Source organism: Balaenoptera physalus (assembly GCF_965194825.1).
Source record: "Balaenoptera physalus genome assembly, chromosome: X".
NCBI classification, from domain to species: domain Eukaryota; kingdom Metazoa; phylum Chordata; class Mammalia; order Artiodactyla; family Balaenopteridae; genus Balaenoptera; species Balaenoptera physalus.
Window position 1 is genome coordinate 86123639 of NC_138903.1, and position 24014 is coordinate 86147652.

Consider the following 24014-nt stretch of genomic DNA (forward strand, 5'->3'; position numbering starts at 1 on the left):
CCATCATTTTTCATCTCACTCACCAAGTGAATATCTTTTATGGATGTCAGAATGATTAGATTTACCGTCTGCAAGATACTCATTGTTGAGAATTATAGACCAGTTAGAAGATTGGCAAGGACAAGTTAAAACTGAAACTAGGTCTCTCAACAGGCATGCAGAATCATAGCAGTGATTCAGTAAATTCTCAGGGATATTTTCCTTTCATGGTAGGAAAGGGGGACAGTTTATAATTTGTGATTTTTGGCAGAATAAATGCTGCGAGTAGAAAATTACACCTGTATTTATTGTCGATCCACATTTGTTATATAATGCATTTTCCTCCTCCCCAGATGTTCCTCACCTTCTGTCAAAACGTTATTTCTTTTGCTATCTTTTGTTGAAAGTAGTTCCTCTCAAGCCTTATTCCCTGGATTCTGCCACTTTTGTACTCCCCAGCTAGAGAAGTGAAAGTTCTGTTTTTAAAAACCTGAATGTACACAAGTTTCATTCTGACAAGACCTCTTTTTCAGGATGACCTTATCAGCGATTACAAGTTTTAGCAGGAAGAAAAAAAAAAAAGAAATCTAAGATGACCTTTAATGTCATTATTTAACTTGGGTCTTGAGGAGAGCAAACAGAGCAACAGCCTGAAGATGTAGGTTTACTGGTAAACATTTCTGTTCCTCCATCTAGTAGCAGACTGACAGTGGAATGGCAAACAGAGAGGAGCAGGAGGGGGCGTGGTGCAATGGGGATGAGGTTAGAATGGGGAAGGTGGTGCCGAGCAGATGGGAGCTGGGAAGAGGTAAGTGTGCTGACAAGCTGTGTCCATCACTGGATGTTTCAAGAATTCCACTTTGTGGCTTGTGGCCTCAAACTGTACTCATTTGCTGTCACCATATAGCTTCCCCTTTTGCAAACTGTTCCTATAAAAGCATTCTTTTCCATACACTGTCTAAATGCTATTTTTTTTAACTGAAATATTCTTTAAATTCTATAGTGCTTTACAATTTTCAAAAGTTTCACACAGATGATTTCATATAAGCCCGTAATAACCCTTATATGTGTTATAATTAATCTACTGATATGTAGGAAAAAAGTGTTCACTGTGCTTGGTCCCCTAACAATCACACACACACACGCACACTCTATGTATATATATATAGAGAGAGAGAGAGAGTGTGCGTGTGTGTGATTATAAATAGCTTTGCCGTACAATCTATTTGTATAGCAGGAGTAAATATTGTTAAAAACAGTTCGGTGGATTTTTTTTTTCCTCCTTTTCCCTTCAGTTGTAGGACTCGTGAGCATTTGCTTGTCTCATCTTCAGTTGAGATTCTGGTTTCCGTTCAGAAAATAAAAGGAAATGGCCTAATTTAAGTTGAAATAGGTCCTTGACTACAGTCTCATATTTCTGCAAAAATGCATTCATTGCAAATGTTACCGCCATTTCCAGTGACTAAAATGCCCTTAGAGGATATACATAATGCATTAATTTGAAGTTTTCACCCATATGGCACAGTTGAAGAAAAAACATATTGTATTAGGTCAAACCACATGTAATTACTGATATTTAACCATTTTTGAACTATAAATAGCAATTTGATATGGTTCATCCTGATCTGTACATTTTTTTAATTCTTTATGTTGAATTTGAGTAAAATAAATAAATTATAGACCATGTATATGTATGTTTCATCTTGCAGCTAAATAAAGGTGATATATAATTTTACAAACCTTCAGAGTGTCTAGCTCAATTAAAAATAGTTTGCCCAGGTGTTGAGATTTGTCTTCATAAAAGTGCTCTGAGAAGGTTGGTTGATAATGTATTTTATTAACCAAAGCTTCTTTTGCTAATACGTCTACTCAGAGGTAACTCTGTTATATATAAATATATTTGATGCAACAGAGAGGCAGCTAAATAATGTGTTTAAAAATAAATGAATTAATTCTTACGGTGGTCACTGGAATTTCTTGTTCAAAATTGTGTCCAAAATAATAGCATTAAACTTCTCCCACAATTTAACAAAATGATTTTGCTCCCTATTTTTTTCTTTCTGAGACAGTTTGTAGATTAGAATGAACTATAAAGTGCACAGATGATTAGTATTAAATATCTGTTTCTTTAGTCTGAAGGTTCTTAGTTTTTTTTTTTAACATCTTTATTGAAGTATAATTGCTTTACAATGGTGTGTTAGTTTCTGCTTTATAACAAAGTGAATCAGTTATACATATACATATATTCCCATATCTCTTCCCTCTTGCATCTCCCTCCCTCCCACCCTCCCTATCCCACCCCTCTAGGTGGTCACAAAGCACCGAGCTGATCTCCCTGTGCTATGCGGCTGCTTCCCACTAGCTATCTATTTTACATTTGGTAGTGTATATATGTCTATGACACTCTCTCACCCTGTCACATCTCACCCCTCCCCCTCCCCATATCCTCAAGTCCATTCTTTAGTAGGTCTGTGTCTTTATTCCCATCTTGCCACTAGGTTCTTCATGACCTTTTTTTTTTTTTTTCCTTAGATTCCATATATATGTGTTAGCATACTGTATTTGTTTTTCTCTTTCTGACTTACTTCACTCTGTATGACAGACTCTAACTCCATCCACCTCATTACAAATACCTCCATAGTGCTTAGTTTTTTGAACTGGGATGAAAGTTGAACTGGGTTTTGTATTCGGATGAAGTTATTACAGTATCGAACTGTTAATTACATGTCTGTAGCAAACCTCATAGTATTAATTACACTGTAGCATATATCATTTTTGAGAAGTGTCTCAGTCACATCCAGGCTTTTTCCTTCATTTGGTTGTTTATTTTGGTATTTGAAGAAAAAAGGGAAAGTCTAGTTTATCAAATAGGAAAAACAAGTGTTCGTGAATGACAAAATATTTCCAACCAAAGTAGGTTAACCCATGTACAGAAATTAAAATATATTTTAATGGTAAGAATGCATGTTAAAAATGAATCATCTCTTGGATTTCTCTTAAATTCACTGTAACGTGATATTGTGGAAAAAATTTAAAGGAAGGTCTGAAGGTCGTAATATTAGACTTCATTCATTCACAAGCTTCAATTAAAGCACAGTGCTAGTATAATGTGACCCCTGAATTCTGAGAGAGAATTGTCTAGAGATTATGCTTTGTTTTGTGGTTTTAGTTTTGTTAAAAGTGGAAAAAGTATCTTGGTTTTGCTCTTGTCCTTGAGTTTTTCTTATTTCTCAGTCCAAAAGTGATTTTTTCTTCTCATGTAATGTTTACTATTTTAAGTGAAGAAATTTTCTTATTATACATATGGTTCAGTTTTTTACTCTAATTTTCAGATAGTTTATTTTAGTGTGCTCTTACTGGTTATAGATGGTTTCCAACTCTCCTTCCCTAAATTTTAGCCCACGAATAGTTTTTTTCTTATTTTCTCAAATAGGAGTGATTCCAGTTGACTTATATGAGTTTGTGTGTTTTTTTGTTTGTTTGTTTTTGCTTTTTTGTAAATGTTTACCCCACTGCCTTTGGGGCAGAAAATGGTAGATTGTACCATATCATTATAGTCACCATGGCTTGATTATTTTAAGTTCAAACACTGTTAATTCCTCATTTATTTTCTGAGATGTTTTCATTTATTTGTACATTTCTACAAATATTTTATATAGGTCAAGTTACAAATGTCATTTTTGATAACTTTTGTACTGCCTTTCTCCATTTTTTACTGTGTATTTTCTGATTACTAAAACATGTAGGGTAATTGACATTTAATAAACTTTCCCTAATATGTAGTAAACCAATATTTCTACTGAAATAAATTAGTAGTGTCCTACCAACAAGGGCCTACTGTATAGCACAGAAAACTATACTCAGTATTTTGTAATAACCTATAAGGTAAAAGAATCTGAAAAATTATATATATATATATATATATATATATATATATATAATCACTGTGCTGTATACCTGAAACTTACATGATATTGTAAATCAATTATACTTCAATAAAAATTTTTTTTTTAAAAATTAGTAGTGTCCTAGTATTTATGAGCAACAACTTTAAGCCAGCACTCAACTCCTTGTAGTTTAGGAATTTGATCTGTAGGGTCAAAGATGCGTGGATGGGAGAATTTCAACGTTAGGAATTCAGGAGGCAATGGTTATATATTTCTGAAATTTAGGGGGTTTTTGTTGTTTTTTTGGTCATTGTTCAAAAAACAGATGGTGGGTCTAGCTTTAAAGTAAATTATTAATTATAACTGTTATCCTTTTTAGTTTAAAATCAAATGAAAAACGCAAGACTAGATTAGTCTTGACTATCAAGTGGAATTGCATGTACTCATGAAAAGCCACCATTTCCGGACCAAATTAAACTCTTATTAACTATAAAAACATGATGGTGCTTAATTTATTTGGGTTGTAGTGTTACCTCAGTGGTTAGTTGTCAGTTTCTGAAAATAGCAGTTTTCAACATTTCAAGATTTTCAATTAGACTGTAGTGACAAACGCCAGTCTTGCTAATCGCTAGAGTTTAGTCAGTAAAATTATGATATGGTCTTTCTTTAACTATCGTCAGGTCACTTAGTATCTGCTTAATCTTTTTACGCTTTAATAAAGTTAGGGAAAGATTGAGATCATTAGATATGCAACTGTAATTTAGCACTGTCAAGATTAAGGAGGGGATTATGGTCATTAGGAGTAAAGTGGTCTCATTTATGGACTGAGAACAATGAGTCCCATCAATAAACTACTTTCTGCCTCTAATGATCCTACTTCTAATTGTGTGCAAATCTAACAACAAACTCATTATCTTCTTTCATTCTTGAGGGGACGATGGCTTAACAGAAATTCTTTGAGTATGTGTTGCTTTTATACTTCCTTGACTTTTGGTACCTGTTTATGAAAGCAATAAATTATTTCTAGGTGAACTGTTATATCTTTTAAGGGAAATGTGCTGTGTTCTTTCTCAGGTTTTCAGCATAGATTTGACAGAGGAATAGATTTTCTACGATTAGATAAGCTCCAAGATCAGTGGCATCTTAATCTTTACACAAGTCATTCATTTTAGAAAGATATCTGTCTTATATACAATTTCCAATTCAAAATACTTGAATGTTCTAAGAATTGAAAATGATCTCAGCGAGGGGTTCATAAAGGAGGCGTCTCTTGTTGGGCTCTCTGTCATTCTCTCACCTTTATGGTAGAAATTCTCTTAACCCACCTCCTCGTAACCAAGTTGCCTGAGAAATCAATGCTCACACTTCGCTGGATGTAAGGTGTTGACTGATGCCCTTGCAGCTAGTAGGCTGTTCTCAAGGACATCCTGGCACTTCTACTCTTAACGGTTGAGATCATGGCGTGCCATGAGTCTATTGTGCTTATTCTCCAAACCTCCTATATATGTCAGTTGTACTTGTTAGTTCATATGTCTTTCTTTTTTTTTATTTTTTAAATTAATTTTTATTGGAGTATAGTTGATTTACAATATTGTGTTAATTTCTGCTGTACAACAAAGTGAATCAGTTATACATACACATATATCCACTCTTTTTTAGATTCTATTCCCATATAGGTCATTACAGAGTATTGAGTAGAGTTCCCTGCACTATACAGAAGGTTCTTTTTTTTTTTCTTATTTATTTATTTTTTATACAGCAGGTTCTTATTAGTTATCTGTTTTATACATATTAGTGTATATATGTCAATCCTAATCTCCCAATTCATCCCGCCACCTCAGTTATGTCTTTCAATTAAGTATTATGTGAACCAAGAAATAGTGCTTAAAAAATGTCATTTTTATGAAAACTATGTCGAATGCTTTGCAAAATGCTTTATGCTTGATAAAGTCATTTTAAGTTTGCTGTCTAATCAGGGTGGGTAAGAAAACTTAAAAGATAGGAACCAATTCCAAAAGCCTTCTGTACTCAGATTGCTCCATGAATGTATTTAAGTTCTAGCAACTTAAATCTAGAAACCAATCTAGAAACTGGCTGAGAGGGTATATTTTGTGTGTGGTTTATATGCAAGCAAGCCTCGGCACGGAGCCAATCAGAGGATCCTAACTCAAATAGAATACCTTAGCTCTACATCAAAAAGATTGGCAAATGAATATTATTTATACTTTTTCTGTTAAAATATTTAAGATGTATACCATGTTTTATGAACACCTACTTTAACTGAACTCTTTGATTAACTGACCCTGCCTGATTTTCTAATTGTCTTTCTAGTCATGTCTAGTGTATTAAAAACTGTATTGCTGCTTACTCATATTCACTAGAAGTGTTAACTTCATATTCTAAGTCCATCATTTTCTCTCCTTTCTGCAGTGTAAAAATGGGCCACGTGTGTTTATACCTTGAAGATTTTATTTCTTCCCCCAAGACAAACTCAATTTCTATAGGCTTTTGTCATTTTACCCAGTTAAGGTATTAAAAATCATACAAACAAGCTGAAGGCATCTGTCTTTTTTCTCTCTCTTGTGAATATTATTACCAGTGTGAATATGTTACCAATAGCATACAGACCATCTGAGGAGGAGAGTCTCATGGTGGCCTGAGAATAATTTTGTTGGCAATCTTAATGCTAACATCAGAGATAAACAGGGAGGGCTTCTTGTGGGGCCTGACCATGGTACATCCTGTGAGAAAAATGTGCTGCCTCTGCTCTAGAGGAACTTACAATCTTTTTGAAGAGATAAGATTTACAGATAAGAAATACTTAGAGAGCCGTATAAGATACTCAGATGCCTGGATGGTAAAGGGCAGATTATAAATTTTCTAGGAGCTAAGAGAAAGATGATTAAAAAGTATAATTATGTTACCAATCCTAGAATGTTTACCCATCTCTAATGATTGAATCAAAGAATGGCTCAGGAAGACTTGGAAGTCTAGGTGTTATCAATGGAACATCCTTTCCTTTGTAAATTGGAGAATAATTGATAAAACATAAGACTACAAAAAAAAATACTATATTAGGAATTACCTAATATAATTTAAAACACGACAAGACTTGTTTCTGAAGGGAGAAGAATGAATATTTGTTTAAAAGCATGTAATGCAGATGTTCAGGTGGTCAATGAAGTCAAAAGAATTCTGCTTCTTAGGATGGAATTAGAACTTGTTGCATCATCTAAACCTTGGCATGGAGATATTGGCCTACAAATGGCAGTTTCATCTGGTTCAACCATTACATTTATGTTCAAAATTCCCATGGGGACATTAATCAGTAGAAATGCATATATCTATATATATATGCATATGTATTTCTAATAGTCACATTTAATATGTATAAGAATGCTATATAGCAATATAGAAAATATATTAATATTAAAATATATATCACATTTATTCATTCACTTAATTTGATCAGCATTAACAAAATACCTGAGCTATTCATGACACTGAAGTGTTCTGGGCACAGTATAAGACTTACAAAATCATTGAAGCAGTGTGGGTCAACATGATACATAAATAACATAAGGGTATTTCCCCATTCTGCCCATTTATTATTTAGGACTTGATGTAGCTTGTTCTTAGTTGATTAATGATTAGACTATTGGATAATAACATGTTTTTTTCATTTCAACCAATATTTATTCAGTCATACTATGTGTGATGCACTGCGTTAGGCCCAGTGAGAAGAGCAAAAAGTACCTCTGACCTTCAAGAACGTGACCGGAATATAATTTCCCTGATAAAATGATTGCAAAGAATTTAATCAGGTTGATTAAGAGAAATTTTTAAAAGACATTCCAAACAGTTCTTAGTTTATTCCAACTCTTGCAAAGTCAAACTTACATGCAATAGTGAATACTGAAGGAAACCAGGAGTCTTCTTTAGATCCCATAAGAAGAGGCAATAATCAAAAAGTCAAACCCATTTGCTACGTTCATGTTAGTGAATATAAGGCATAGTTAAATAAAACTGACTGCAAAATTGAGATCCAGTTTTTTAACATCCAAGTTATTCCTAGGCAAATGTTTAAAACCTTAAACTATTTATATTCTTAAATCTTGCCCTCCCCCGAATTTATATTAGAAAATTCAGCAAGTACCTGAAGCAAATCTTAGGGGGAAAATGATAGTTTTCCTGCCTAATATTTTAAACTTTTGACTGCAAATAATATGAGGTCATGAGTCCTAAAATGATTGGGGTCACATGCTGGATTCTGTGTTTATGGTGGAAAATTTGAAAATAGTATTTTTTACGAGGAAAGAATTCATGTAGAAAATGAAGTCTGTTGATGTATAGTAAGACAAAAAGAAGTGTCTTACAAGCGAAAAAAAGAGTTTTCCAACTTTGCTTGTTGTTCTAGTACTACTCATTAGTGTATGATCACTATTTTCTTTCTAAGATCATACCCTTTATTAGGCAGCAATATTCTGCTAATGGAGAAAAGAAAATGAGCGGTTTACAATTATGTAAATAAGGCATAGTTTTTCTATTTCTGAAAAGTAATAGAACTTTTCCCCCCTAAATGAATAAAGTCTCAAATAAAATTAGAATCCCTGTACCTCGCTACTCATTAAAGAGTGACGCTAGTAACAATTTGCAAAGAGCAAACTGTAGAAATGCAATAAAACAAGATTATCCTGGCAAAATTGAGATTTCTCTCTGTACGTCATGCTAAAAATGCAGCTGAGAGCTGGACTTTGCAAGATCAGTGAGGGATCTCTGCATGAAATGTGATTTGCATATTTAAAGAATTGATTTAAACCATAGCTTGTAACCCACGCCACAGAGAGAAATTCTTTGAGTATGTGTTGCTTTTATACTTTATACTTTATAGAGAGAAAAGCAACATAACATGGATGCACCATTGTCCATCTATGTGTAGCAGAGTCCATGTGTTTGTCAGATGGACACTAGTGCATTTTTAATTCTCAGAGACAGTAAGGCTGGTGTATGAAGTTTACAGAAGCTATTTCATTTTATGTCCACCATGGATATTGTGACTATTGTTTATCTCTGAGATAGCACGGTAATCTTCTATTAATTTGTGTTACTTTAATGCCTTCTATCCTAAAAACCTCTTGATTTGTGTTCAGGATATTAGTCATATTCATTAGTTTCTAATTGCATTTGGTAACCTCTGGTAGCTTTTGAGACTTCAAATGTAATTGAAGGTTTTCATTTTAACTCACAGAATCAAGGAGTGATGGTGACATCAGTGTTCTAAGAACACATTCTCCCCCAGAGGCATTTGTGAGATGGATTGAAAGTGTGGAGACCAGTTGCAGTAGTCTAACCTTTGGGTGATGTGAGTCTCAGAAAAGTGGCAGTTGCCGTGGCAAGGCAAAGATGGATGCTAAAAGGCATTTTGAAAAAATAACGATTGACAAGAATTGGCTAGGTGTGGTTAATAAAAAGGATAAAGAGTAAAATCTAACTCACTGGTTTTAAGAAATGACACCTGAAAGAATGGTGGTACCATTGTGGCAAACAGAATAATTGGAAATAGATTTTGGTTTCTGGCAGAAAGTGGTTGCCCAGGTTTGGGTATGTTGCTTACCAGGACATGGACCACCCAATGGGATGTGTTTAGTTGGTAAGTGAGAAGAAAAGACTGTTCTTCAAATAAGAGGTAGGAGCTTGGATATAGAGATTTGGGAATCCTCAGCTTATATACAATAATGAAAGCCGTGATGTGAAAGCAATGCCTTAAGATGAAGAGTTTTTAGAGAAAAGAGCAGAGGGTCTTGGGAATGCTTCCATTTACATGGTAGGAAGAAGCATAGAAGGCAGCAAATGAAACAGTTAGAAAGAAGAGTCATATTGCTCTATAAAATGAAAGAGAATTTTGTATTTGGAGTTGAATCAGCATGATAATATTGGCCTCAAATAATTTTTCCAGGTACCTAGAAATTTCATATCATACACTTTGGGCCTAAAAGTAACCATTTTATGAGTTGATGGAATTCTAATGAATACAAGTATCTGTGGCATAGAATAGAGATATTCCTGAAATGTTTCCTATGAAAAATATATCTCATGTACTGTACCTTGCTTTCTAAATATTACCTTTATACATAGAAAAGAGAGTTAGGGGGCTGTTTTGGCCCCATCCTTCTGCCAACTACAATTTCCCTATATCAACATCTCTAACACCATCCACTCAAGTTTTTTATGACACAAGCACAGTTTACAAAGAGTTTTCACAACTCATTTGTAACTTTATAACCACTCTATGAGGCCAGCAAGGCAGGTGGTATCATTCGTGTTTTACAGGTGAGAAAACAAAGACTCAAAGAGGTTTATGTGTTGTGCAGTCATATGGAAAGTAAGTGGGACTCGGGTCTTCTAAGACCAGCTTTCTTTTTGTTGTTATCCTGCTGCCCCACATTTATTATACCTTCCCTGAAGACTCCTGTAAGTGAGACTAGAATTTCATCAAAGCAGATCCTAAAGGTACATTATGAATTTGCTCTCTGTTTTACTGAGTAAAAATCCATTTAGGCAATATTCCATACATTAGGTCAGAGGTCAAAAGTGACTGTTTACTGGGCTTTTGGGGACACATTTTGAGGCATATTAATTCCTTCAGGCTTCTTGAGTAAATTACTCTTGAAAGGGTTCAAATTGGTACCCTCCAGAGGCCCAGATGAGTTAATTGGCTTACAAAACATATGTGGATTGCACTCAGGGAATAGTTCACTCATCTCTTAACATCTGGATGTACTGTTTTATTTTTTTTTACTATTATGTATTCATGTCTGAAAACTGTGGCCGTTTAAAAAAATATGGCAAGTAAACAGTATGTATATAATTAAGAATAATTCACTGTAGCTCTCTACACATTATAAAAATGTTTAAAAAAAGAAAAAGCCTTCCAGTTTATAGTACCATGTTAAAAATATCCCAGTGTATCTATGTAACTGTGAATTCAGTGTAATTTAAATAACTAAAAAACATTTTTACAGCAACACTCCATTCTCATTTTGAGAGAATTACCAATTATTTTTATATTATCTGCTTTGAAAATATGGGAAACAAGATTGTTCAAGATGTTTGTGTGCATGTCATTCCATGAACCAAAACACAGTTTTTGTTCATCTGCATTCCCCTGGAGAGATAATAAAATATTGCTCTGCTAAAATCTGATTTTCACCTTATGCTAATCATACTCTCTTCCTCAGACTTCTTGTCCTACTCCCTTCTAACTATAACACTCCATCAAAACAAGAAACAAAACAAAAACATCTTCCAAGAAAGAAAATTACAGAACTACAAAAGCAGTACAAAAACCAAGAAAATGAATATGTCGCTTCAGTAGAAAATAAGAGATGAACGTTGAGGACTCTGCCATTGAAAATGAGTCCCATTCTACCCCTTGGCCTCAAAGTTCCTTGGCCTGGATTCCATCCCCATGGATTTTTCTCTCCACTTCAGCTCCCCCAAAAGCATGGAAACAATAGCCTTTGTCGTAGAATATGGCTGCCTCCAGGATTCCACACTTTGAAATGTGCCTTTCATTCCCACAGCGATCCTCACACAGCCCTCGCCCCTCGAGCCTGTCTGTTGGCCTCATTATGACTTCACCTTTACCCTTCCTTACCCTCTCCCTTTTCTTCCAATCTATCAGTTCCCCTCTAGCTGCACTCAACACATCACCTGACCTGTACATTTCTAGCACACACTGCCAGCACTGTGGAATCTCACACTTTTCCTCAAGCCCCCCTCCTTTTGTCTTCTGTCATTCATACCCGGCTATTCCTATTGCTCTGTTCCAATTCCAAGTCCTGCATAGATAACAAAAGTCATACAGTCCACCTGATGGGATCTTCTATCTCATGATTTCTAACCTTGGGCTCCTAATGGAGTAGCGACCGATTTCCGTTTAACTCAGATCCTCTCTTGTTCTCCCACAACAGCAATTCCAAACTGTGTTTGTTCTCCTCAAGCCCCCAAGTCCATCCTCTGTATGCCTAGAAGATCACCTTTTCTCCTTCTTGACTGAGGAGATGGAAACTACCCCTTTCATTTACAGTCACATGTCTCAAGGAATACATCATCCTCCATCTCTTTCCAAAGTTTCTTACTTCCTGCTCACTTTTTTTAATTGAAGTATAATTAATTTACAATGTTGTGTTAGTTTCAAGTGTACAGCAAAGTGATTCATTTATACATATGTGTATATATATATATATATTATTTTTCAGATTGTTTCCCATTACAGGTTATTACAAGATATTTAGTATAGTTCCCTGTGCTATACAATAGGTCCTTGTTGTTTATCTGTTTTATCTATAGTAGTGTGTATCTGTTAATCCCAAACTCCCAACTTATCCCTTCCCCTCTTTCCCCTTTGTAACCATAAGTTTGTTTGCTATGTCTTTGCCTACTCACTCTTTAACGCTTATAATCTAACTGGTACCTCTCATCAATGTATCCATCCTTGTATGTACTTGTTTTAACCGCCTTACAAAATTACAAGCTCTGAGCATAGCAGGACTGTGCTTTACTCCTCTCTCAGGTCCTTGTCCTTTGCTATTGCAATGTTAGGCCATTAGCAGACACTAAGTAACCATGTGTTAAATTAGGGACATAAAAGAACTTCACGTACCAGGTTCCGCTTGTACTTCTCATACTTGGGAATGCTGCTTAACTAAAACTTGCCTTTCCTTATTCCTAAGAGCCGGTAGAGCATATTGGTTAAAAGCACGGACTAGACTACATAACTTCACATACTAGTTCTGCCACTTACTACGTATATAACCTTGAGGAAATTATGTAGTCTCTCTTTGCCTCAGATTTCTCGTATGTAAATAGGGATAATAACAGGATATATCTCACAGAGTGGTTATGAGAATAAAATGAGTGCGTGTGTCTGTGTGTGTGTGTGCACGCATGTGTGTGTAACACTGGGATGTGTAACTTGGCAACTTCCTAAAATGTATTGGATTATCATTTTAAAGCCCAAGTTAACTACAAATAGATCAGTTATATAGTATACTTCTTGGTCAATTATTTATTAGATCTTTAGGAAAGTCTGAAAGGAAGTATAAGGTAGAGATATAATACTGGAGAATTTGATTTGCATCCCCTCTGTGTTACTTTGACAAGTGATTATTTGGCCATTGAGATTACATTTCATATTACTTTATAATGGCTGATTTTTCCTCTTATATTGGCTGGCTTACAGGACCTGGCTTTGAGTTTCTGCATGTACCTATTGCTGTTATATTTTACTTAATTTGAAGATTTTTCAAATTTTGCCAGAGGTGCCTTGATCCTATCTGCCTGTGGTATTATGCTAGCTGTATAAAAAATGCTTTTTTTTAAGCTGTTTAATAATTATTCTGTTGATGCATTTGGCAGAATAAGCTTATATAATCAGCTGCACCTTGTGGGATTCACAGTATGCATTTATCCTCAGAAGGATGGAAATAGTTGTTGTAAACAGACTCAAGTGCATTGTGATTGGAAGAGGAACCAGAAATCCAGAGACCTGGCTGTATATACATGGGCAATCACTTTTGATTTCTCTCTTTCTCCATATCCTCATGAACGATCTGGGCTAGGAAATTGCTGTTGCCCCTCCCAAGAGTGTATTTTTATTCATCTAGAGCTCACGGTGTTTGCTAGAGGTGAGGGGTGAGGGGTGAGCAAAATGGGTGAAGGTGGTTAAAAGGTACAGACTTCCAGTTATAAGATAATCAAGTTCTAGGGAGGTATGTAATGGATAGCAAGTGACTGTAGTTATGATGCTGTGTTATATATTTGAGAGTTGCTAAGAGACTAGATCTTAAAATTTCTCATCACACACACAAAAATTTTGTAACTATGTGAGGTGATGGATGTTGACTAAACTTATCGTGGTCATCATTTCACAGTATATACATATATCCAGTCGGTGCATTGTACACCTAAAACTAATACAAAGATATATGTCAATTATATCTCAATTAAAAAAAATAGAACACAGGTCAGCAGACTTTTCCCATCAGGAGTCAGACGTTAAATATTTCGGGCTTTGCTGACCACACAGCGTCCATGTCACAAGGACTCAGCTCTGCAGCCATAGGCAATGTGTCAATGGCCGTGTTCCTATAAAACTTTACTTATAGACACTTAAATTTGAATTTCATACAATTTTCATGTGTCACAAATTTTATTCTTTCATTTTTTTGCAACCACTTATAAATGTAAAAAGCATTCTTAGCTTGCAGGCCATATAAAAACAGGCAGTGAGCCAGATCTGGCCTATGTGCAAGTAGTTTGCCAACTCTTGATCTGGAATAACAATTTATACATGTATTTATATATTTGACATACAGTACGCAAGGTATTACCTTGCGGTGCTTGTATTCATGATTATTTTCACTTTTCCTTTCCCTGATTTCATAAATGATCATGAGGCATTTGAAAAATCCGAAGGGCCTTTGACCAGATTGTGTGTGTATGTGCTTGTAGATATTTTTGCCAGAATACTTCAGTCTCTGAGCTCTTTATTCACCTTTCCTTTGCTGAATGTTTTCCCACCCGTGTAGATGAATGAAGGTTTTCGACAGCTTTTCTTTGCATGACTTTCAAAACTAGTTGCTATTTAAATTACCCAAAAGTGTCTGTAGCCCTTCCTTGTATATTTGATGAGTCCCTTTTTGCAGGGGTGGAGGGACTTTTCAGGAACATATTTGAATAGATTGAAAATTCTTCATGACAAAGTTCAGATATTTTGGAGGGGGGGGGTCTTATGGAAGATGACAGATTTAAAACATTCTTTGTGCCTCTAAGGTAGTTCATTTCTTCAGGACCCGAGACATAGCCAATGATTTTTGGCGGGTAGGTGTTGCTTCATAGAATCTCCCTATACACTTAAAAAGGTTCTTTCCCTTCTTTGTTAACTATCAGATTCACCCTATGTCCCAATATTGTATCCCCTATAAAATGCAGAATGAACATGAGTGATATGGGGGTACCATTCAAAGTTAGGGAGTGTCTTTTCTTTTACAAAGAGGTTATTAAAACAAAGTGCATTAAACAGTTAAGATCCTACTGTACATAAACTTTCATAAGATGATTTTTTTCAATTGATATGAAAGAAATCACATGTATTCCAAAGTTTTTGTGAATTTCACATTATTGGCTATATAATTATCATTCATATCATTGTACTAAAGTTTTTACTTAATTATTCCCTTATCTCTGGTCATCTAGATTGTCATTTTTGTGCCGCTTTAAATAAGACCATATGATTTTCTTTGGCCAAAAGCCTGGCTTCTCTTTCAGGCTTTTTTTTTTTTTTTTTTTTTTTGAAGACAGTTAACAACAACTAGTATTACTGTGTCAAACGTTAGAATATTTATAAGCCACTTAACTCTAATTCTTTTCTTGGAAAGTTATGATTTTTTTTTCGGTTTACATTGTACGAGAGTTTCTGTAACTGTATCCTCAGCAGTACAAAGTAGTGTACACTTTAAAAATCATGTTTGCTAATTGGGTAAATGAGAAACATGGCGTCTCAGTTCAGACAAAATTTATTAAGCACTCACGGTATGGCAGGTACAGTGTTAAAAGCTGAGAATAGGAAAATATTTTTGATAGCCTCACTGTGCTTTCAAGGAACTAAAATTCTCTTGAGAGAAGTAGCCGTATAAACTATTAGAATGCAATGAAAAAACCTTAAAAGAATCAAAAGTACTATGGGAGCACTGAGAATGGGGTTACTACATCTAGAGATGTCATGAAAAACTCCATAGACGAGTTGACCTTGAGCAGAATGGGAATTCCAGAGAAAGAGAGTAGAGTGATGGTTACCAGGGTGGCGTGGGATAAATTGGGAGATATTAGTCAAAGGGTACAAACTTCTAGTTATTAGATTAAGAAGTTCTGGGGATCTATTATACAGCATAGTGACTATAGCTAATAATATTGTATCAGATATTTGAATGTTGCTAAGAGAGTAGATTTTAAATGTTCTCACCACAAAAAAGAAATGATAGTTATGTGACGGGATGGAGGTGTTAACTAAAGCTATGGTGGTGATAATTTTGCAGTATATAAATGTGTCAAATCAATACATCAGTATACTTAAACTTACACAATGCTGTGGGTCAATTATATTTCAATAAAGCTGAGAAGGAAAAACAAAAACAATAAAATAAGAAGTAGTAACATTTGCTTTTATTCCCCCATTATGGAGGGCAAAATTTTTTTTTTAATCAAGTAAAAGGAAGCAAGTGCCTCTGGGGAGTGGGAAATAGGGGGCAGGAGACAGCAGGTGCTATTTTCGTAACCAGTTTTATAGAATGATTTGACTCTATAAATTATGTACATTTATAACTTTTGTAAAAACAAAAACTATGCTTAAAACTTCCACAAAAAAATAATTAAAAGTTGCTTATATTCTTTAAAAAGAAGAAGAAGAATGGGAGTTCATTAGTCCAGGGTAGCAGAAAGATATTCCAGGCAGAGAAATGTGAACCAAGGGAGGGAGACGTGAAAGAGAAGTTGAGGATGGCAGTTCAGGAGCATTAAGTGTGGGAGAATGGCCTTAAATGAAAATGAGAGATGAGGGGATGGAAGTCATCTATGTAAAGGCCTTATACATATTGATCCTGTATGTGACGGGGAGCACAAAAAGAAATAACATCTTTCTAATTCTATAAGGTGCTAGTTTATATGATAAGAGCTCTGTCTACATCATTTCACTTTATCACTTATGAGCTTATGACAACCTTATGAGGTTAGAATTGTTTTCCCCATTTCACTGATGAAGAAACTAAGGTTCATAAAGGTGAAGTAACTTGCCCAGAATCGCATAGTAAGTAGTGGATAAAGAATTTGAAATAGGTGTGTCTGACTCCAAAGGCCATGCTTTTTTTCTCCACCATAGCATAGCACACCATTGGATTGCTGAAAGATTTTAAGCATTGTGGTGGCAAAATCAGGTTTTAGTTTTTAAAGAATAAGTCTGGCATAGTGTGGAACCAGATTTTATGACGCCATTGTTGACTAATTTGGAAGTGTGTTTCTAGGATGTATTGTTCATTCGGATTCCAATCCCAATTCTACTGACACTAGTCAGCACCTCCTAAGTGCTGGGCACTCCGCTACGTGTGTTTTACCACATTCTGTAAATTAATGTTAATTGTGGTTGAATACAGTATTTTAATACTGAAACATGTTTTTTAACGTTTGGCTAGTTTGAGCTACTAGAAAAACTGTTTTGGAAGAACATATATGATGTTCAGGGCTAAATCTCTTTTGTCAGCAAGTATTACCAGCATGACATCTGGTTGTGTGTCATGGTTAGAATTTCCTGTGATCACAGCTTAAAAAATGTTATTCTGCAACTTTTAGCAGCCAACCATATTTAATACTGAAATAGTAGCTTTGATTTTGGTGGGAAATTGATAGACCTACATAATGAATGTTAATTTCTAGTTGTCTGAGGTTGAAAGTAATGACCATTTGGGTGGAATTCTTATTTGAGTTTTCTTATCCATTACTGGCTCCATAGAAGACCTCCAAATCCTTTATAAGTTGGCAAAATAATTTCGGTAAAAGGACCATAATTGTTAAACATTTATTTTCAAATACTGAAGGATAGAGATTACAGTGGCAAATGTAACTCGCTGACTAACTGTAGGGACAGTGATGGACCTTTTGAAATTGATGGAAGGTGAAATTCATTTTAAAAATTTAGAAATAAAAATAAAGGGATAAATAAATAGATCCTTTAAAAAAAATAAAGGAGAGAAGGACTTTATCACGTCCATGGCAGCAACAGAGTTACTGACTTGGGAACTAAAGCAGATGTGTGCAGTATCCCTTTCTACTCAGTACACTCAGGAGTGGTAATTATATTGTTCCACTCTGATTAAAATACAGGTAATCACTGCTGTTAGCCTTTAAAAAAAAAAAGTTCACTGATAAGAAACTGCAATTAATTGCAATGACTATTCAAAGAAAATCAAGCAACAGTGAAAGCTAGAAATGTGTATACCCTAAACGAAGTTTGTAGAGCTACAAACAGGAAGAAGACATGCTTGCGGTGAATACCTCAAGTGGAGCTGGTGGGAAAGAGGGACCAAAGAAGGATGAAACCTACTTTGTCTTGTATTGGCTAAACCACCCTTAACCCTTCCACTTGTACCAGTGTTAATGTATCAATTATGTACACTATGAAGGAAAAACAATCGAGTCTTTCAGATTTCTCCTTCTTCTTTTAAGGAAATTTGGGCAGATATTTTCTTGACTCTGTGCTTTAAAGGCCTGCAGCTTTTAGATTTTGTGTACTCCCCCCCACCTCCAAATGCAATTAGCTGTGTGGTTGTTATTAGCAACATTTGTTTCAAGAGAAGTATAACAGCAAGACTTTAGGGTGGGGAAGACAATAGGAATATCTGTGGTACCTATGAAAGTTCAGAGTAACTCACAGCAAAGTAGAGGAAAGAGGGAAAATAGGAATAAATTATAAGCATAGCCTAGAGGAAAATGACCTTACCCAACATCTAGAAATGTTTGTACTTGGAATGAGTCAAGGATGAGGAATTATTACCTAGACTTATATAGCCACAAAACTAACTGTACTAAATTATGTAATGAAACAATGTAACTGAAGTTGGATCTGTATACAAATGCCTCCCTATTTCGTGTATCCAGCTCAGACCTCTCTTCTGACCTCCAGATCTATATATCCAACCTCCTATTTTCAATCTCAACTTGAATGCTTCATACAATTGAAACTTGGTTGGTCCAAAGCTAAATAAACCCATGAATATTCCCCCCAAATCTCCCTCCTGATGTCTCCGTTTCCTTTGTTCATGCCAGAAACCCAGGAATCATTCTTAACAATCCCTTCTTCCTTACCGCTCACATTTTATTCACCCCAAGCCCAGTCAGCTCTGTGTCTAAATTACATACCACAACCATCTTTGGTCACCCTAATCCAAGCCACCATCACCTCCTGTCTAGACCATAATCATTGTTTCTTAACTCTTCTCCCCTTTTCTATTCTTGACCCCCTCCCTCCATTTTCCACATAGCTGCCAGAGTTTAATCTTTTTTAAAGTGTAATTTTCATCATCCTCCCCTGCTTAAAGCCCTTCAGTGCATTCCCATTACTCTTAGGGTGAAACCTGAAGTCCTTATCATGGGCTAAAAGGCCCCACCTACCCCTCAAACCTCATTTCCTCTTTTAATCCATTGTTAGGTTATTAGGCAAAAACACTTAAGCTATAGTAGATTTATGAGATGATAACACCCAAATAAAGCCCCACTTTATTTATGGACTGATTTCAGTGGTGAGGAACTTAGAAAATCATTACAGTTATATCCTCTAATTTGTTTAGTTTGCATTGCCAATCTCTTATCTGGGGGCATATAGTAATCCTATTAGTATCCACAGTCAGTTAATGAAGAAGGAAAACATAACTCAAACCTTACTATACCCTTCCCAAGCCTCTTTTATCTGACCTGTAGCTCTACTACCAAGCAGAACTGCCAATTCGAGCAGCACTAATGTGGAAGGGACTCTGATGACTCCAGCATTATGACCTCAGCACTGACACTGACCTCATGACAACCTGCATTCAGTTTGGGTGAAAGTCGATGGCTTTGTATAAGTACATATCTGTGGACTTCACTCATTAGACTTGTTCCGGGAGAACCCAGGCAAGTGGAAGAATAACTTTGCCAAATCGTACAGTCCCAGTGATTTCCCTGATGAGTTCAGAAATACATTTCTTGGATAATTTGGCCATAGTCACAAAAATTACACTCAAGAAGGCTAACAGTCTTTTAATATAGCATTATAGCTTTATTTTTTTAATCTATTTTTATTTATTTTTGGCTGCATTGGGTCTTCGTTGCTGCGCACAGGCTTTCTCTAGTTGCGGTAAGCGGGGGCTACTCTTTGTTGTGGTGTGCGGGCTTCTCATTGCAGTGGCTTCTCTTGTTGCAGAGCACGGGCTCTAGGCGCGCAGGCTTCAGTAGCTGTGGCGAGTGGGCTCAGTAGTTGTGGCTTGTGGGCTCTAGAGCACAGGCTCAGTAGTTGCAGTGCATGGGCTTAGTTGCTCCACGGCATGTGGGATCTTCCCGGCCCAGGGCTCAAACCCGTGTCCTCTGCATTGGCAGGCAGATTCTTAACCACTGCGCCACCAGGGAAGCCCAGAATGCGGACTTCTTAGTTGCGGTATGCATGTGAGATCTAGTTCCCCGACCAGGGATCGAACCCGGGCCCCCTGCATTGGGAGCATGGAGTCTTACCCACTGGACCACCAGGGAAGTCCCACATTATAGCTTTATGATGACACTACCTACATGTATTTAATTCTTGCCAAATAACACATGGAAGAAAGTATTTAAATGGTTTATCAATCAATATAATCTTTTCGTACCTTATTAAGGATATAATATACCAGGAGTAAGGGGGTTAGTAAAGTTGCCATTAAATGGTTCCTCAGATGAGAACATTTGTGAATGCCTTTTCGAGAAGCCGGTAGTTGTTTTGACGTGAAAAAAAAAAAAACAGTGCTCATTTCTCACAGCTGGTTTATCAGAACTTTGGCAACATTGAATATAGTTGTTTTTCACATGTTTTTTCTTTGTGATTTTTTTCAGTAATTATTATAGCTCAAAACTAAATGCATACATAAACATAGACTCAAAATTCCAAATTTTACAAAGATGTAATTTCAGATTTTGTAAGTTTTTTTTCCTTTCTAGTCTTTAGTCAACAAGTCTATATTTTTCCATAATTTCACTAATTTAGTTTTAAGGCCTCCTGTTATAGGTAATATTAAGTAGCCTCCTTTCATAAGGGTTCTTTTTACCACTTGTGTTCTGATTACAAGCAAAAGAAGAATGCATTACATAGACTTGACAAGTGAAGACTTTAATATAGGATTGCCATAAAGGATTTATCAATATCTGAAGGTTCTGGCAAGCTTTTTTGCTAAGGAGAATACCATTCCAGCCACTTACATAAAATCTCCAAGGGAGGACAAGTCAGTATAGCCCAGCCTCAACTCAATAAAGACATGACTTGACCCATTAAAATTATTCCAGTTTGAGATGTGGGTGAGTGAGAGATCTTTTACTATAAGAAAAACAAATGAGCTTTAAAAAAGATTCTTCATAATGAGAACAAACTATTCAAACAAGACTACATCTAGCATTGCTTTATAGAAGCTTCGGCTTGCACCTGTACTTCCCAATCCTGGCCTTGAGCTAAGACTATCAACAAGAGTAAGAGATTTTAGTTTGTTTTTTAGTCTTTGATTTAAAAATTCACACATACTATTTGCTGCAGGCAGAATAACAGTTGGAGAAGAGACAGCAGGTGAAAGAACTCGACGATTCACTGGCAGCTTGGCTGTCCAGTGCTAGTGGGTCGGTAGTCAGGCTACAGAATTTTGGGTTGCAAATCATGATTCAGAGGGTTTTAAACTTTTCTTCTCTCCTCCTTTACCCCGGCTATCCTTTCACCATAACTTCCATAGTTATTAGCAAGTTTGTTTGTTTGTTTTGTCTTTTCTTTTTGTTAGAAGGCTCCACTTCTTTCTTTTTAAAAAATGCATTCAGACTGAGGATTACAGGTTGATATCTCGTACAAATGTATGAAGCCAGACAGTGAAATATACTTAGTGAAGTTTTTCGAGTTAAACATGTATATGGTTTATAAAGTAATTTTCATGTTTTGTTATGGATGTTCCTCTGCTCTCAGCATCAGTTCAGGCCGTATTATGGATCCAATTGAGAAAAACTCCACCTTATACCCAAAGGCACATGTTCCAGGGGCAAGTGATGGATGGCTCTTGTGAGCACACACTGAGGACATACGTTTTTAAATTTCATTTAGTAAGGACTCTAGTTAAGTTGTGTTTTCTGTTAAGGTGACTTTTTAACAATTTTTTTTTCTCCTAAGAATGAGTCATTCTCTAACAGATTTTTTTTTTAATTAGAGGAATTTCTTATTTGGGTGCCATTTATCACTTATTTTCTTTAAAGGCCTGAGAAGCCCACAGTGCTGGATGAGCCTTTGCTATTTTTATTGTATAAACATATTTGCTTCATTTCCATGTATAGCATTCATATAAAATGAAACTATTAACTTATAAATGTACTTGAGAAAGAATACAACTGTGCCTATTGTTTGGGCTGCTTGTAATGTCCTTTTCTTTTTTACATGTGCTTTCTGGATGAGTCACTTTAATGTTATGCCACTCGGCTGATAGTAATTCTTCAACTAAATATATTCAGTTAAAGAAAATTACAGGGTGCTTATAATCAGGTTGGGGCCTATTCACATACAGACTTGCAAGAGTAAATTGTTACCTGGCCTTTCTTAGAGCAAAGATGTTAAGAAGTGCTGGGTTACTTTGTCAATGGGTAAAATTAATAGAAATATTTAATTCAGAGAAAAAAATTCCTCAAGTTGCTGGAAAAGCTTTTATATTTACATAAAATTACACATTCTGCACATGGTCTAGAGAATGTCACCAGAGTACTGTGATTTTTTTTTTCCTTAAATGCATATCAGTTCTCTTAGGTACTATGTAATTGAAGAGTCTTTCCATATAAAAATCTCACTTAAAATATTTTTCTTACACTTTACTTTTCTTCAAATTATGAATTGGAGCAAGTCTGTCATTTCAAATGTTTTGAATGATGATCAGGCCACTCTCATATATTTGCTTGAAGCCAGCAAAGAAGTACTATATGTATATTTTTCAACTGAAGTAAGCAGATAAATAAGATTCGTGGGGAAGGTTTCTCCCTACGTATAACTCGAGAGAGTGTACTGAGCTTAAAAGGTTATTTATGGAGTATAAGGAAGAAAGCTATAATAAAGAACCTGATAGCTATAATTTAATTTTTTAGTGTTATAATTCAGATTCAGTAATTCAGTAGCAGATGTAAAAAATGAAATTAGTGAAAAAAGTTAAAGTGCCACCAGACTGACTAATCAGTCATTGAAAATGCTTGTAGTGGAAATTCACTCAGATAGAAAATGTTTGCCCTATCACTAGAGACTCCTTAATTTATATTAGTGAACTAATATAATGACAGGCACAAAAATAAACCCTGAGGTGGGGGCTATGCAGTAGACAAGCATTTCTAACCCACTCTGGGATTTAAATGTTCTTAGAAATCCAGCTGCCCTACATCTCCCTACCACCTCCAGTAAAAAAAAAAAATATATATATATATATATATATATATAATATATAATATATATATATTATATATATATATTTCTGTCTTTCTTTCTCTCCCTCTTTCACACACACACACACACACACACACACACACGCACGCACGCACACACCCTGAAGACATATTAGAAGAAATGTAGGCTAGGATCTAACTAGTTACATAATCAAATTGTCTCCTAACTCTTAAGATTGAAACAAGTGTATTCAAGGCAAATAATCAGGCAGGTAAACACATGTTAATTCTTTATAACACTTACAAAAAATCTCTTATGATTTAGACATGTCTAGAGAAGCAAAGTAACTAACTTGTAAATGTCTCCAGAGAAATACTACTGCGCAGATTTTAATTTCCAGAAATATTCTTTAAATTTGGAACTTGCTAGTATCTCTAACAAATTGGCTGTTCATTAGTATAACTGTCACTGCCTCCCAGGCGTTAAGTTCCATGTACCCTGTAAAACCTACAAACAGAGAACCCAATCTAAGTTTAGTTCCCTTGATTAGAAAGAAGACCGATATTAAATCAGGCCGCAGTGAGGTAGCAGGTAGGGAATGACTGCTTTTTTTGTTCAGATTACATCTAAATTGTTGTTTAGTTTTTGGTGGCACGTTTACAGTAGGAATTTGTCTGTTGGAAGGTAGAATATAGTGGGAAGGATAGTAGAATATGAAACGAATATTTATAGATTACCTATTATGTACTTGTTATAACGATAGAAACTTTATATTAATCAAATTATTTAACTTGAATGGCTACCATTTAAGGAAGGTATTATTATCTTTATTTTGCAAATTGGGAAATGAAGACCCAGAGAGGCTAAGCGACTGGCTCAAAGTAACCCAACTATTAGTGGATATGGTAGAGGTTAGAATCTAGGTCGAC

General features: G+C 35.5%; 1 protein-coding gene across 7 annotated transcripts in view; it reads left to right on the forward strand.

Annotated features, from left to right (window-relative positions):
* The window catches only part of DIAPH2 (diaphanous related formin 2), an 865471-nt gene that overhangs the window by 536837 nt on the left and 304620 nt on the right, over positions 1-24014 (forward strand). Inside the window, exon 24 of one of the 7 annotated variants that reach the window (XM_082447367.1) lies at positions 6297-15221. The exons of the other annotated variants lie outside the window; for them this stretch is intronic. Coding sequence (XP_082303493.1) covers positions 6297-6301 — 5 coding nt within the window. The 3' untranslated portion in view covers positions 6302-15221. Of the gene's footprint in view, positions 1-6296; positions 15222-24014 lie in introns of those variants that run through there. 7 annotated transcript variants of the gene reach the window in all.